The sequence below is a fragment of the Anomaloglossus baeobatrachus genome, chromosome 5, assembly GCF_048569485.1.
Source record: "Anomaloglossus baeobatrachus isolate aAnoBae1 chromosome 5, aAnoBae1.hap1, whole genome shotgun sequence".
NCBI classification, from domain to species: domain Eukaryota; kingdom Metazoa; phylum Chordata; class Amphibia; order Anura; family Aromobatidae; genus Anomaloglossus; species Anomaloglossus baeobatrachus.
This window is the reverse complement of record NC_134357.1, coordinates 543,295,130-543,312,245: the sequence shown is the minus strand read 5'-3', so window position 1 is coordinate 543,312,245 and position 17,116 is coordinate 543,295,130. Positions and strand designations below refer to the sequence as shown.

Sequence of the window (17,116 nt, the reverse complement as noted above, 5' to 3'; positions counted from 1 at the left end):
GCAATGGAAATCATCAAGCGGAAACTGGATAAACTGAATAAATATAGCTGGGATGATTTAGGAAAACATGCACTTGCAGAGGGTTGAACCCGATGGCCGTGATGGCCGTTGATAATGCCTTCCAATTCTACCATTCTATGAGTAACAAGCGGGCCCGAGCACCCCGATGCTTGATCAAGTATCGATCAGTGGCGATCATACTCTCTCATAACTAGTAATGATTGTGAATGTTGATCAAATTAAAATGAATAAGGCTACATGCACACGTTGAGTATTTTGTGAGGTTTTTGTAAGCCAAAACCAGGAGTGGGTAAAAAATGCAGAAGTGGTGCCCATTTTTCTAATATATGTTTCCTCTGTGATTTTTCCATTCTTGGTTTTGGCTACAAATACTGACCAAATACTCAATGTTCTGACTGTTCTAAGTCTGATTATGTATGGAGGAGTGAGGGAGTCACTGAAGGCTCCTGTAAGAGTGCAAGTTCCTGAGTCAAAGCTAAGTGGGGGCAGTTGGGGGGATACTCCTCAGTGGGAAATGTATATTGGGGGTTGTAATCATTTAAACAGACAAGGTAGTCTAGTGGGCACACCAGCTACAGTGAGGGAGAGGTCGTGACATACATTACACATGCTGCTCCACTCCGTACAGAGCCTTGAAAAAGTATTCATATCCCGTGAATTTTTTCACATTACACCTAAGGATGAGCAGACCCGTGGATGTTAGGGTTCGGCCGGACTATAGATAAAGGTTCAGTTTAGGATCCGGACTTGACCCCGAAGCCTATATAAGTCAATGAGGACCAGAACTTTGTGCTATAAAATGGGCTGGGGGGGGCTACAAAAGGAAACAAAATGGGCGTAAGAACAGGACAAATGCCCTGCAAACAAATGTGGATAGGGAATAAATAAAATGATTTGGGATCCCCCGTATTTTAATAACCAGCTCAGGTAAAGCATACAGCTGCCAGCTGCAGCCTTCAGCTGTCTGCTTTACCTTGGCTGGTTATCAAAAATAGAGGGAATCCTATGCTGTTTTGCTTGTGAGAAATTCTGGGCCTGCTGCTGACCTCAAGTGACTTATGGATTTGATGGATGTGAACATTGCACCATTGGATTACATCAGAACTTTAGAGATTTTTTTAAAATAATAAATTTGTGAATAAGGAAACGTGGGGGAGTCTTTTTTTTACAGTGTATGTCTGTATGCGTGTGCATTTCTTTTTTTTTTTTTTAACTGTACACTTACCGGGTTAGTAATGGGGTGTCTGATAGACTTCTCTCTATTACTTACCCCTGGGATTTTTTAAAATCAGTAAATGAGGGAATGTCGGTGAGTCTTTATTCCTAATTGGATTATGTATTAACATCAGGGATTTTTGCCACTTAATAAATTGGTGAATGAGGGAGTGTGGGGGAGTCTTAATTTATTTATTTTTTTTCCCCAGTGTGTGTGCGTTTGTGTGTTTTTTAACTGTTCACTTACTGGGTTAATAATGGGGGTGTCTAGTAGATGTCTCTCCCATACTAACCCTTGGACTTGATGTGAGCTGTTAATTCACAGCTGAAATAAATACCAAAAGTATTAAACCGATTGCCACCACTCCAGATCAATCGGGGAGAGCTAGGCAAAGAATTGAGCAGAATTGATGCATCTAATGGATGCGCCACTTCTGGGGTGGCTGTGGGCTGTTAATGTTAGGCTGGGAAGAGTCAAAAACGATGCGCCTCTTCAGCCTAATAATATCAGCCCTCAGCTGTCTGCTTTACCTGTGCTGGTTATCAAAAAAGGTTTGACCTGTGGGGAAGCTTTTCTTCAACAGGGACAGGGAAGCTGGTCAGGATGATGAAAAGATTGATGGAGCTAAATACAGGGCAATTTTGGAGGAAAACCTGTAAGAGGCTGCAAAAGATTTGAGACTGGGATGTAGGTTCACCTTCCAACAGGACAAAGACCCTAAACATCCTGCCAGAGCTACAATGGATGGTTTATATCAGAGCATATTCTTGTTTGTGAACGGACTAATCAGAGTCCAGACTGAAATCCACCGAGAATCTGTGACAAGACGTGAAAATTGCTGATTACAGACGTCTCCATCCGATCTCACAAAGCAAGAGCGAGTGTGCAAAGAAGAAAGGGCAAATACCTCCAGATGTGCAAAGCAGGAGAGACCCCAAGAGACCTGCACCAGTAATTGCAGTGACCGGTGTCCTACAAAGTATTGACTCTGGGGCTGAATACTAATGCAGGGCACAGGTGTCACATGTATACCTTCTAAATTATTAGAAAACCCGGAATCATTTCCTTATGTTGGTCTCATATAAAATCCCAATAACATCCATTTAGGTTTATGGGAGGGACGACAAAAATGTGGAAAAGTTTACAGGGTGTGAATACTATTTCATGTCTCTCCAAACCCCTCCTGACCCCACACATAACCTTCCCCTCACCCAGCACCATGACACCCAGCACAGCAGAGTCCTGCATACACTGAGGAGCTGATCATGTGACCCCTGACTCCTCCCCTCCATGTGACATCATCACAGGTCCTGGAAGCACAGAGCAGCCATATATCTAGTGTGCGGCTCTGCAGGAGGAGGTATGTGGAGATTCCCCATTACTGGGGCAGGGGGCATTAACCCCTTCAGCTCTGAGACGTTCTTGCTGTTTTTCTCTTGCTGATTTCTATGAATCGTGAGGTTTTTGTGAGAAAACCCGTCTGCCCTCAGTCCTCAGCCCCCTTCCTGCCCTCAGTCCTCGGCCCGCTTCCTGCCCTCGGTCCTCGGCCCCTTTCCTGCCCTCAGTCCTCGGCCCGCTTCCTGCCCTCGGTCCTCGGCCCCTTTCCTGCCCTCAGTCCTCGGCCGCCTTCCTGCCCTCGGTCCCCGGCCCCTTTCCTGCCCTCGGTCCTCGGCCCCTTTCCTGCCCTCAGTCCTCGGCCCACTTCCTGCCCTCGGCTCCTTTCCTGCCCTCAGTCTTCGGCCGCCTTCCTGCCCTCAGTCCTCGGCCCCTTTCCTGCCCTCAGTCCTCGGCCCCTTTCCTGCCCTCAGTCCTCGGCTCCTTTCCTGCCCTCAGTCATCGGCCCCTTTCCTGCCCTCAGTCTTCAGCCCCCTTCCTGCCCTCAGTCCCCGGCCCCTTTCCTGCCCTCGGTCCTCGGCCCCTTTCCTGTCCCTCGGTCCTCAGCCCCTTTCCTGTCCCCAGTTCCCGACCCCTTTCCTGATCCCAATCCCCGGCCCCTTTCCTGCCCTCGGCCCCTTTCCTGCCCTCAGTCCTCGGCCCCTTTCTGCCCTCAGTCCTCGGCCCCTTTCTGCCCTCAGTCCTCGGTCCCATTCCTGCTTTCAGTCCTTGGCCCCTTTCTACCCCCACACAGTATAATATTCCCAAAGCAGCTCAGCAGACTGTACCGCACAGGGTAGGATTACATACACAGTGTACCCCGGCAGAGCCTGTTTGCATAGTAACACTGACCCTCAATAGAGCCACTTCTTGTCTCTACACTAGTCAGAGAAAAATGGCAGCGCTACCCGTGATCTGACAGTAGAGACTGCAGCAGTGACATCCCATTTAAGTATCCCAGCACGCACTGGTGAATTTCAATCAAAGTGTTTATAGGAAGTTAAAAAAAAAAAACCCAGGAAATCAGACGAGAGAGAACATTAGGGAAATTTTAATTGAAGTATAATGGTTTGAAACCACCCTTTTAAGTTTAGACGATTAATTCGGCTCTCAACTGCAGTGACAGTGTCTATATCCCATATCGCCCTTGGGAAAATTAAATTCCCACCCCTGGATAAAGCTGTGAGATTGAATCATATCAATGCGCATGCCCACAATACGGCAGAGCAAAGTGCAGCCAACAATACTACTGTGTAGGCGAGCAGACTTCGTTCAGCTATAGTTAGTGATGACGCAGGACGTGTCATCCACATTAATCAGAGTCAGAGGAAGAACAAACACCATAAGGATCGGACCAGCCTTATTTAAATACAGCGTGTGACTAAATCAAATGGTATTTTTTGGGGTGCACAGGGGGAGTCTGCAGAATGTAATCATTTGTGAAATGCCTGGAAAAATATAAGCAGAAAACGTTTGTGGTATTTGAGATACTAAAACCTGGTGACAGATTCTCTTTAATGATCTTCCACTACTTCTGTGCCACCAATGCTTTGGTCCCCCACCAGTTTCTGTATTTCCTGTTTAGTGTCGCGGGCGGGGAGGACGCCGCCGCTGCTGCGCGCTCGCTAACGCTCGGGTCCGGCGCTGGTGCGGCTGCTGCTGCTCGGTGGCTCAAGCGGTGGGCCAGATCCGGGGACTCGAGCGGCGCTCCTCGCCCGTGAGTGAAAGGGGTGGTTGGTTTGGGGGATTTAGTCCGTGACGCCACCCACGGGTCGTGGTGAAGATGGGCACCACCGCTGCTGGTGACGGGGATCCCGGGAGCGATGGTAGGGAGCAGCTGGGATGTTGTTTTCCCCCTCCGTGGGTAAGGGTCGGTGGTCCCGGGGCCCGGTGATGATACGGGGAGGCTGGATGGCTAGGGTGCAGGGTTGCAGGGGCAGCGCGGCGCGGTGCCGGATGGCACTGGTGTACTCACTCAGGCAGTCAATGACAGAGTCTCTGGTAAAGCAAACGGCTGGATGGACGGGTCCCGCAGCCGGCTGCAGTGTCTCTCCCCGGACAGGTGATGGCGGCTGTCTTTCCCTGCACCTTGATGTACTCAGTTGACTACTATGGATCTTCAACGGTAGTCCGCTCCCCGGTGGATGGATGCCGGAGGAGCCCTTTTGCCCGCAGGCGCTGGTCCTTGGGTCTCTAGCCTTAGGCGGTAGCTGTATACCCTCACGGTGCGGGCGGTTGCCTTCTATCGGGTCTTTGGTTGTTAGGAAACCCCTGGGGTTCCGGTCACATTCGGATTTGACTATTATCGGCGGCTCCAAGCCTGGTCGGGGTCCGATGGCCCTGCCTGTGTGTGCTGGCTTCACTTCGCTCCCCGGTCTGTACCGGCGGGCCAACGCCCGACCCCAGTCCTACGGTTCCGCGTTGCTTAACCACTCCTGCAGACGGCCACCACCGTCTGCCAACCTTGCTGTCAGTGCCTGGGCCACAAACCCAGACACTCAAGTGCTCACTCCTCTCCCTTCAAACTCCCTCTCCGACACTTTTCCCGCCTCTAGGCCTGTGAACTCCTCGGTGGGTGGGGCCAACCGCTTGGCTCCGCCCCACCTGGTGTGGACATCAGACTCTGGAGGGAGGCAACAAGGGTTTTGTGTTTGGCTGGTGTCCCTGTCTGATGGGGGTGGGGGGGGGGGGTTTGTGTGTTATCTGTGACTACCTGGCTAGTCCAGGGCGCCACATTTAGTCCCTATGAATAAGTCATCCCTACAGCCATCCAGTAGCCAAATCAGTGACGGACATAACCAGTGATTGGAAGCATGGAGGACATGTCTTATCAGCAATTCAGCTTATGTTCCAGTCCTCTTTTTATAAGACTTTTATATTTTTACATGGCATTATTTATGATTTTACATCTTCTTCCCATTCAGGTCCCTACAATATCGGATCCTCTCAGTGGATATCATATATATAAGATCATTTTCCTGATTGAACCATCAAGGATGGCTATTGACAAGGACAAGATAGCGGAGAGGATATTACACCTCACCCTAGAGATCCTCTTCCGGCTTACTGGAGAGGTGAGAGATTCTGATGACGTCACATTACATCATTCTTATCTATGGGAATAACAGATGGACAGAACTGGAGAGGTGAGGACTCTGGAAATGTCTGGAGTGAGATTTATTACTGTGTCTCTCCATAACCAGGATTACACAGTAGTGAAGAAGACCTCTAGTGAGCGCTGTCAGGAGCCTGTGTCTGAGGGATGGGGAAGACGCCTGAGCCCAATCACGGGACCGCCACCTCACCCCCCGATACATGAGGACATCAATGACCAGAAGATCCTAGAACTCACCTACAAGATGATTGAGCTGCTGACTGGAGAGGTGACACTGCTGGGAATGCTGGGACATTATACAGTAATGCTATGAAGGGTTCGGGGGATGACGGTATCATTGTATGTTTCAGGTTCCTATAAGGTATCAGGACGTCACCGTTTATTTCTCCATGGAGGAGTGGGAGTATTTAGAAGGACACAAAGAACTGTACAAGGACGTCATGATGGAAGTTCCCCAGCCCCTCACATCACCAGGTAATAGACAGGGCTATATTATACACACAGCCTATAATTAACTGTATGTAAGGAATGAATTCAGTCCCTGTATGTGTTTCCTCCAGTTCTATCCAGTGAGAGGACAACACCAGAGAGATGTCCCCGTCCTCTTCTTCCACAGGACTGTAAACAAGAAGATCCCGATGTTCCTCAGGATCATCAGGTAGATGGAGAGAAGGTGTCATGAAATCTCCCTATGATGTGTAGACGGCTGTGAAGGTCTTGTGTACAGCCCTGTTTTATTTATTTTATGTCATGGGTGTGTCATGATTTACAGACAGTTTTGTGGTGTACGTTTGTAGAAGGTCACAGCTTTTGGCTACAAACTTCTCCCTGACATTCTATTCTTCCTGCTGTGGTGTAATTGTATCCTATGTATCTTCTCTGCTTTGGATTAATCCCTTTCCTTTTTAAGACTCTGTGGATAGCCTCACCTTTTAGCTGCTAATCATAATCCCTTTCCCTTGTGTCCTTAAACACTCACATTTCCTCCTGGTGTTTGTTGGTGATAGTTATATTATGACGGGGTGTACAGCAGAGCAAGGAGAGACAACAGGCCGAGGAACGATCCAACAGGTTTATTCACAAGAACACTGGAACAGCACACGATAAGTCCACGTAAAACAGATTCGGGGGCCCTTCCCGACAATCCTCGGACCGGATTACAAAGCAATCGTCCTTACAGTAGTCCAAACAGTTCCACACAATCCCACGGGCCGCCACACAGGCCTAGCTCCGTCCGTGTCCACAGCCACACAGGCTGGAGCTCCTGCTCCCTTCAAGTTTCAGCTCACTCTGCCTGAATCTCCCAGGTAAGCAGAGTTTACACTAGTTGGACTCTAGGCCCACCTCCCCCTACTCCCAGGGATGGAAGTGCCTCAAGAGGATATAACCTTGCATTTTAGGGGGTGATTACCTACAACAATAGAAATGTACACAGACGTAGTTCAAATAAGACAAAGAACCCAGCTTGAAATAGGAATCTGTACAGCATATACAGTGAGAGGGTAAATTACATCTTCACAATCCCTCCCCCTCCCAACTTGTGTACGTACTAGGGACCTCTACAGGTCACTGGTTAAGTACACACAGGCAGAGCGTTACTTACATGTGGCTTCATGCAGCCACGAATTGGCATCGTAGCTCTCCCACATCATTGCCCAGGAGAACAGCTGCAGGCAGACCACCCATCACCCCAACCACACATCGCCTGACCCCAAAACCAAAGTTCAGATCCACAGTGGCTGTGGGAATAGTCCTCCATTGTCCACCAGCCAGTTCAATGACAATCCCAGGTCCTCTATGGATTGCCTCAGGCCGAACCACTCTGGGATCAGCCAGTGTGAGGAAAGCACCCGAGTCACAAAATCCAACAAGTCTCTGTCCATCCAGCACAACCTCCTGCAAGTGCTTACCTCGATGAGCAGAAGTCGTCATAACTGCAGGTCGCACCCCGTAAACTCCTGGTGGTGCAACATGGGGGGCTGAGTCACTAGGCCAGTCCTCACATAGCGGTGCCACATCTTCCTCCATGGCGCTGGGCTGTAAATAATTAACAATCCGATTGGGCGCAGGATCAGTCCACATTTGAACAGCTGGGCAGGAGACTTGCCGATGCCCTGGCTGTCCACATTGATAGCATCTGAGCTGGGTCTCCCTCCATCCAAGGCGTCCTCTTGGGTAAGGGGTAGGGGAACTTGGAGGCCGGCTCCCACCTGAAGGTGCTGTAGGGGTTTGAGGATGATTCCTCCATGGCCTGGCTGGGCATGAGGCCTGCAAATGCCCGGGATGCCTACAAACATAACACCTGCGCTCTGTTACTTCCTCTCCCCGGCGTATTCCAGAAAGTGCAGTAGAAGCAACTGGAGGCACATTAACACGGGTATCAACATGTGGTGGCTTAGAGGAACGGGGAACAATGGGGACAGAATAACTGGGGGCATCCGGTGTTGTGGAGCTGTTAGGCGTCTCTCCATCCTCCAACAGAACCCTCCACTGAGGCTTGATGGTGAGAGCCTCATCAGCGAGAGCAGCAGCTTCCTCCACTGTCGCTGGTTTTCTCTCACGCACCCATTCCCGGATCTCAGCGGGGCACTGGGCAAAGAATTGTTCTTTTAGGATGACCTGCAGGAAGGTCTCCCAAGATAAGGCCTCCTCTGCCTCCAGCCAGCGATTACATATTTGTTTGAGTCTATGAGCATATATCTTAAAAGACACTTCCCCATCACAGGCTAAAGCACGGAACTGAGTCCTGTAAGTGTCTGGGGTCACAGCATAATGTTCTAGAATAGTCTGTTTAATATCCGCATACTCACAGTTCCACCGAGGGTCCATAGCTCTATAGGCTTCAGCAGCTCCCCCCTCTAGGAGCCCAACCAGATGCCGGACACGCTCCCTGTCCGGGACTTCCATTAATCGACACTGATGCTCAAAGTCCTGGAAGAAGCCCTCAATGTCGCCTGCAGCCTCATTAAACGGCTTAAAGTCTTTGCGGGACACCCTGGGAAGTTCCCTCATGATGGGTGCTGGGGTTACAGTCTGTCTGGAACCTCTCGCGGCTTCCACAGCGAGCTGCTTATCCAGCAATGCCATCTCCTCCATCCTGCGCTCCTTCTCTTCAGCTCCACGCATGGCCTCCCTCTTATCTTCTATGGTGGCCTCATCTCCAAGCAGTGCCATCTTTTCCTTGTACCACACAACCCATTGACTTTTTTGGGTATTCACCTCCAGCTCCCGTCTTTCCTCCCTTTGCTGTGAGGATCCTTCCTCCACGTCATTTTGCGAGCAGACTCCTTCTAGCGCCTCAATCAGCTGCTCCTTGGAGAGTCCTTTGAAACGAACTCCTACTTCACGGGCCTTTGATTGCAGGCTCCCCAAAGTCCAGGTCTTGTACTCTGCAGTGCTGGTTCCTGATGTTGAGCCATTGTCCTCCATTCCTTCTGCTCTGATCCCAGCGCTGCCAACCAGTTTGTGACGGGGTGTACAGCAGAGCAAGGAGAGACAACAGGCCGAGGAACGATCCAACAGGTTTATTCACAAGAACACTGGAACAGCACACGATAAGTCCACGTAAAACAGATTCGGGGGCCCTTCCCGACAATCCTCGGACCGGATTACAAAGCAATCGTCCTTACAGTAGTCCAAACAGTTCCACACAATCCCACGGGCCGCCACACAGGCCTAGCTCCGTCCGTGTCCACAGCTACACAGGCTGGAGCTCCTGCTCCCTTCAAGTTTCAGCTCACTCTGCCTGAATCTCCCAGGTAAGCAGAGTTTACACTAGTTGGACTCTAGGCCCACCTCCCCCTACTCCCAGGGATGGAAGTGCCTCAAGAGGATATAACCTTGCATTTTAGGGGGTGATTACCTACAACAATAGAAATGTACACAGACGTAGTTCAAATAAGACAAAGAACCCAGCTTGAAATAGGAATCTGTACAGCATATACAGTGAGAGGGTAAATTACATCTTCACATATATTCCTATACAGGCCTTGGATGCAGGCAGTTGCTTTGTATTAATTTGAAGACACATTGTTGGTTGTTGCTGTTCCTCTCCCTGAATCTTATTGGAGATAAGTTATTCATTCACATCCCCCTGTTTCTCCCCGTGTGTTTAGAACTTAGTGGCGTTGACTAAGCCATTCTCATCCCATGTGTAACCCAACCTAGCGCCCAGTTAAGGGTCAGCCAGGTCCAGGTATCCTGCTTGGCACATAGGTGTGAGACCTATCTAAGATGGGCAGGGGAGCCAGGGGCCAGCGGAAGGGGTCATCATCTCGCCCTTTGCTAGATACAGGGTTTCCCTTCCCTGTCGCCATACGCGTGGTACTTTCCCATACGTAGCATGACATTATACTTGTGTAATGAGAACGGTGGAGATGGCAGGATTAGAGCTGATCATAGATGTGACTTCTTCATCTGTCTATGACTTTTACAATATTTGTTTCAGGGTGAAGATCTGACCCATATTAATACTACAGAGACATATGTGATGGGTGATGAGTGGTGTAAAGAGGAGATTCCTACATATGATGACCCAGGTGAGTAGTGACCACTAAATGCAGAGAAGTCACAGATTCTTCTCAGTCACCGGCTGTGGCTCCTTTATCGGTGGTCTAGTCTGGCCATAGACCACAACATTCTCTTCCACTTGGAAGTGTTCATATTACTTTGGGCACTTTTAGCCCTTCTTCTATAGCACTTATCTCCTGGAATTAGAAGATGCTGACCCTTACCTGCCCTGATCTGTAATCTACAAAGCCAAATGGCACTGTATGTAGAATGTACTGACAGGTTAGAAAATCACTGGAAGAAAAATGTTTTGAAGGGGCCCCTAAGAGAAGGTGGAGGGTGATGATGCTGTTGCCTTCCTAGAATCCTTATATCTTATTGGATGAATCTACCTTCTCTCCCTTCTGTGCTGCTGAATGTGCTCATAGGGTCCCTACAAGACCAGGTCCAGTCTTTGTGGCCAAACTTCACATTTATATTAGACAATATAAAATGTGCAGTGAGAACGAAGTGTGAATTTCTGAACAATAATAGAGTTTCCCTTTAATCTGACATTTTAATTTTCTTTTTATAACTCCTTAACTGCAAAAACAAGGCCTCTTATGGCTCTTTCGGTAAAAATCAGAATTTGGTGAAGCAAAAATAAATTAATTTTTGTAAATATTGTATTTACTGTGTCAAAAATAAACTATATAGATATTGTATTGCTATAATTGTACTGACCTGAAGAATAAGTTGGTTTTTTCTCTTCTACCGCATGGTAAATCACAAAAAAACAATATATAAACAATAACTGAATTATTGATTCTTGTTATTTTTACATCTGAAAAATCTGAATGAAAAAGCAATTAGAAAATCTTATGTGCTCAAATTGGTGGCAAAAAAAATCTTCAACTTGTCCCACAAAGAAAATAAGCTGTCACACAGATCTGGCCACAAAAAGTAAAAAAGTTATATCTCTTGGAATATGGCGACAAAAAAACTTAAAAAAAAAAAAGATTAAAAAAAATATATACTTGTGTCGCTGTAATATCTAACGCTCGTGGCCGGTGTAGAGGCAGCGATCGGGAGTAATATACCCACTAGACCACAGAGGTTACCTGGGCTTACCGTTTAGTGGGATTGCAAGGTGAATGTCAGATACCACTCCCAGGGCAGTGACCAGGAGTGGGATTACTAACCCCCAGGGCAGGTATGGACACTGGTATGGACACAGACGCAGGCAGGTACAGACAGGCTGACTGAGGCAGACAGGCAGGAGGGTACAGACAGATATGGTGGGCATGGCAGGAACAAAAGGTATGGGAAGGCAAGTACAGATGACTGACAGAGTTAACAGGACAGGACCTCAGGACCTGACAACTTGCTAGCAGACTGGTATACTGACTAACTGAAGGCATTGCTCAGGCCGCTCCCCTACTGAGAGGGTACCTTAAATACATAGTGCTTCTTAACCACGGGCTGAGAGGCATTGACCGGAGAAAGATTGCTGACCCTATAAGAAGAGGGCCGGTTCTCTTGTGCGCATACTAAGCATGTTCCCCATGAGCCTGTGGGGCATGCATAAGAGAGGGAGGCACATGAGCAGCCACGGAGCTGCGGGGAGGCCAGCGCAACATAATTGTACTGATCCGAAGAATAAAACCGTCTTATCACTGATACTGCACAGAAAACGGTGTAAAAATAACATATTATTCTTCTTCTGTTTATTTATTCTGCCTCCCGAAAATTTGAATAAGGCTCTATTCATACTTTCTTGTACTCTCCGCTGAGAGCGCTTTCATGAGGGTTTCTGTGTACATCCAAATAACTGCACTTCAAACAAAAGTTTCAATGAAACCACTCACTATAATGAGGCAGATGGTGTCACTTTGGTGGAAAAGAGGCCTGACTGAGTCCAATGTCCCATCATTTTGAGGAGTCTCTTTAGCGCACAAGTGTGGAAGCCTAAAAAGATGGATACCACCGGAACAGAAGCCAAACGGAGTCCAAAGTGTCTCCATCTTCCTCATTATAGTGAGTGGTTCCATCAGGAATTTCGTCTGAATCGCATTTTTGTGGTATTTACACGGCAACCCCGACGTAAGTGCTCAGCGTAGAACACACTGAAAATGATCAAAAAATGTTAGCTTTCTTTTTCACGGCTCAATCTTATAAAATTGTGGAATTTAATGTGTGGGTTAAGAATGTGCATTACACCCCTAGATAATTTAATTATCTGTTTTAGTTTGCCAAAGGGGGCCACTTGTGGGGGGGGGGTTTGCTTTTTTTTATTTTTGTTATTAATTTAATTTATTTTTTAGTACCTAAGAAGCTCTGCAAATGCAATACAATGTACAAAATGTCCATTCCAAAATCAAAATCTCACTTCTGGGGGTTTCCGATGTATAGGTCCCTCAAAGCACCATTTGGAAGACAGAATGAACAAACCGTTGAAATCAATGCTCTACTGGTTCATGCTATGAGGTCTTCTATTAGACTATGAAATGTCATGGTCTTAGTGAATAATTCAATTTTTCTACAAAACATTTCTTTGGACATTTTGAGTACAAATCATAAAAATATAAATTTCAGGGATATTTTATTCACAAATAATAATAGGTTTTATTTTTGGCAGATGACTGTATCAGGAGATCCGAGGGACAACTCATGTCTTCAGTTTTTAAATCAGATGACCTTGATATCACACAGAATACATTTGAAGTGAATGCCATCACTCCAGATATCTCATCATCCCTTCACAGTAAATGTCAATCAATTGATCCTTTGAAACAGACCCTATTTTGTGACTTAATACAGAATACTAAAAAAATTAAAAGTCACAAAACAGGCATTAAAAACCAAACTGAACTAAAAGCAAAGAAGCCAGTTTCACATTCAGAACATGGAAATATTTATTCCCTTGAAACATCTTTTGTTAAGCATCAAAATACTAGCACTGAGGAGAAAAGATATTCTTGTTCCAAATGTGGGAGATATTTTAACCAGAAAACAACTCTTGTTAGGCATGAGAGAATTCATACTGGGGGAAAGCCATATTCCTGTTCAGAATGTGGGAAATGTTTTTATTGGAAATGGACTCTTGTTAGTCACCGAAAAACTCACACAGGTGAAAAGCCATATTCATGTTCAGAATGTGGAAAATGTTTTGGGCAGAAATCACAGCTTGTTACACATCAGAGAAATCACACTGTGCAGAAACTATATTCATGTTCAGAATGTGGGAAATATTTTAACCTGAAATCGACTCTGGTTAGACACCAGAGAATTCACACAGGGGAGAAGCCATATTTATGTTTAGAATGTGGAAAATGTTTTGCACGTAAATCAAACCTTGTTAATCATCAGAGAACTCACACTGGGGAGAAGCCTTTTTCATGTTCAGAATGTGGGAAATGTTTTGTACAGAAATCACTGCTTGTTACACATCAGAGAACTCACTCAGGAGTGAAGCCATATTCATGTTCAGAATGTGACAAATGTTTTACACATAAATTATGTCTTGTTAGACACAAGAGAAGTCACGCAGGAGAGAAGCCTTTTTCATGTTCAGAATGTGGGAAATGTTTTACACATAAATCATTTCTTATTAGACACCAGAGAAGTCACACAGGGGAGAAGCCTTTTTCATGTTCAGAATGTGGAAAATGTTTTTTAGATAAATCATATCTTGTTAGACACCAGAGAAATCACACAGGGAAGAAACCTTTTTCATGTTCAGAATGTGGGAAAGATTTGGAAAATAAATCACAGCTTATTATACACCAGAGAACACACACAGGGGAGAAGCCATATTCATGTTCAGAATGTGGTAAATATTTTGCAAATAAATCAAATCTTGTCGCACACCAGAGAACGCATACAGGGGAGAAACCATATTCATGTTCTGAATGTGGGAAATGTTGGGCACATAAATCAAGACTTGTTATACACCAGAGAATTCACAAAGGAGAGAAGCCATATTCATGTTCAGAATGTGGGAAATGTTGGCCAGATAAATCAAGTCTTGTATTACACCAGCGAATTCACTCAGATGAGAGGCCTTTTTCTTGTTCAGAATGTGGGAAAGGTTTTAAACAAAAATGCCACTTACTTAAACATGAAAAATCCCACACAGGGAGTAGCCATTATAATTCCTAGAATGTAAAAGATTAATTACTGACAACTGATATTTTGTTTACCAACAAAAATAACTCACATAGGGAGAAACTATATATTTTATTGACAAATTGTACAAAAAAACCCCCATATAACAGTCATATAATTAAATGAGAAAGGGAACTTACTTTAGAACTACATTTTTTGGAATATAAGGTTACGTGCACATGTTGATTGTGTGGTGACTTTTTAACCTCAGTATCTGCAAGCCAAAAACCAGGAGCAGAACAGTCAGAGAAAAAGTATAATAGAAACATGGGCATCACTTCAGCATTCTGTATATGAATGCCAGATTACCCCGGATCCATTAACTTGTGTTCTTGGTTTTACTGCTGAAATTCCTGTACAGGAGTCACCGACTATTTCATACATACTATATAAGCATTCCATCATATTGGAAAAATAGCAACCCTCCTGTTGTTAGAGAAGTAATTGATGGGTTAAATAATACCATTCGCCTAGAGAAATTTGTGTATCAAAACAGAAAGACACACCATAAGTTTGATGATATTTGGGTGCCTTAGCTAGACAGATCAAATTTGTCCCCTTTGATTTGGGCAAGGAATCTTTTTTCAAATATCCTCACGCTACAGTTTAAACTAGATGTCTGGTCCATGACTCTCTTTGACTTCATCTGTTAAGTTGTCATTTCTTAGAGAGTCATAATGTTTTTTTAAATCAGATACTTTTTTATTAAAACAGAATACATATAACAGAATAACAAATCGGCATCCAAATTAAGTTTATCACATCTATTACCCCTTTAACTCCCCCTCCCGCCCCCTCCCCCACCCCGGCAGCAACATTTCTCCCTGATACTACATCCCATTTAGTACACACTTAGAATACCCTCCAACTGTAGTATAGCAACCATCCCGTTGTGCAGGAGGAACAACTAGTAACACAAATAAAACAAAACACACACATCAGAGGTCTCCGACGGCTATCCCGATCCCAGACCAGTTTACTGGTCCATCACTCGTCCTATTCGCATTGCAGCAAAGGAGACCATAGCTTCTCAAACATTTTAACATTCCCCCTTCTTTCATACACTCCCTGTTCCAGCTGAAGAATACATTTAGAGAGTCATAATGTAATTGGGACTATGTATGCTGTTTTGATTTCTTCCTCTGGTGGGTGTGGAGGTGGGTGGGACAAGTTGGATGTTTTTTGTACTTTCTTCAAAAATTCTTCAATAAAAAAAAATAATTTGATAAAAAAAATTTCATGTTACAAATTACTGCTTACATCTACAATCCATTCCTTCTTTGTAGGAATATCTGATGTGATCCATTTATTAAATCTCTTTCCATGCTAAGTATAGTAGCTTTTTAACCATCATCAAAGCAAAGATTGGAGCTTCACGAGGCACCCATTGCATCAAAGCTGTTTTATAAGTAAATAGAAAAATGTTTGGGTTTTTTTTTTTTTTACAGAAATCAGTTCTAGTCATAGATATAGTATTGGCGGAAAGTGTTGGCACCCTTGAAATTGTTCCAGAAAAGGAAGCATTTCTTCCAGAAAATTTTTGCAGTTACACGTTTTGTTATATACATGTTTATTTCCCTTGTAAGTATTGGAACAACACTAAAAAACAGAGAGAAAAAAGGCAAACTGGACATAATTTCACACAAAACTCAAAATTAGGGCTAGAGAAAGTTTCTGGCACCCACAACTTAATATTTGGTTGCAAACCATTTGGAATAAATAACTGCAATCAGTCACTTCCTATAACCATCAACAAGCTTCTTATGCCTCTTAACTGAAATTTCGGACGCTTCTTTTGTAAACTGCTTCAGGTCTCTCATATTTGAAGGCGTCTTCTCCTATCAGCAATTTTAACATCTCTCCACAGGTGTTCAATAGGACTTCGATCCAGACTCATTGATGGCAACTTTGTTTCTATCCATTTCTGAGCGTCTCTTGAAATATTTTTGGAGTCATTGTCCTGCTGGACACTAAACACTACATTGCAACCCAAAATTCTTTTGTAATCTTCAGTAGAGATGAGTAAACAATTATACTTACTGAGTTTCCCTGCTGCTGTCACACTGCTTCTGAGTCCGTTCATTAAATCTCTTCAATATTCACTGCTTCACTGTCCACCCTCTGTGACAGTGTTACAGTCAGACTGCACTTTATGTTTGTCTTTGAATGGTTTTATTGGTATACATTTATATTTTAGTCCTTGCTTTTGACACTGCCACCGGGGCCGTGGGACACTTGGAAGCGGGCCGGTTCTGTTGGGAGGTCACGGCGGCAGGGTCGAAATCTGTGACCCTGGCGGTGTAGTTTTAAATGAGTGGGGGATATTTACAAGGGATAAGTCGTGACGCTATTCATGGTATGCGGCAAGATATGGACCGCCGCTGCCATTCAGTTCACCTGGGGTCGGTAGTGATGCAGCAGTTGTGGTTCAGCTCTCCACGGGTAGAGCTTAACCCCAGGGCAGGTGATTGTGTATGATGGAGGAATTAACATTGGGGTGCAGGACTGAAGATGCAGGCAATAACCCCAAGACACAGCGGGATGCAGTCATTAGGTCTTTTACTCACAGTTTGGCAGTTCCAGATTATCATGGCCAATTTAATGCTGCCCTTGGAGTGCTGAGTCCTTCTGTGACTGGATCCAGTGGATCCCTGGGTAATTCGGAGCACAAGACCGATGTCCCCTTCTGTAAAAGCTTTTCCTGGTCGTCTTCCTGCACTGGCCTTTCCCGCCTG

The 17,116-nt window shown here is 45.5% G+C and overlaps 1 protein-coding gene across 3 annotated transcripts in view; it reads left to right on the top strand.

Annotated features, from left to right (window-relative positions):
* Positions 1-15,535, top strand: part of LOC142312219 (uncharacterized) — a 139,041-nt gene extending 123,506 nt beyond the window's left edge. The window contains exons 1-7 of one of the 3 annotated variants that reach the window (XM_075351126.1): positions 2,549-2,597; positions 5,536-5,685; positions 5,815-5,994; positions 6,077-6,200; positions 6,287-6,384; positions 10,174-10,264; positions 12,853-15,535. In XM_075351126.1, the coding sequence (XP_075207241.1) occupies positions 5,608-5,685; positions 5,815-5,994; positions 6,077-6,200; positions 6,287-6,384; positions 10,174-10,264; positions 12,853-14,375 (2,094 nt within the window). In that variant the 5' untranslated portion in view covers positions 2,549-2,597; positions 5,536-5,607 and the 3' untranslated portion in view covers positions 14,376-15,535. Of the gene's footprint in view, positions 1-2,548; positions 2,598-5,508; positions 5,686-5,814; positions 5,995-6,076; positions 6,201-6,286; positions 6,385-10,173; positions 10,265-12,852 lie in introns of those variants that run through there. The other 2 variants (XM_075351125.1, XM_075351127.1) reach the window with 2 other exon arrangements.
* Positions 15,536-17,116: the final 1,581 nt, after the last annotated feature.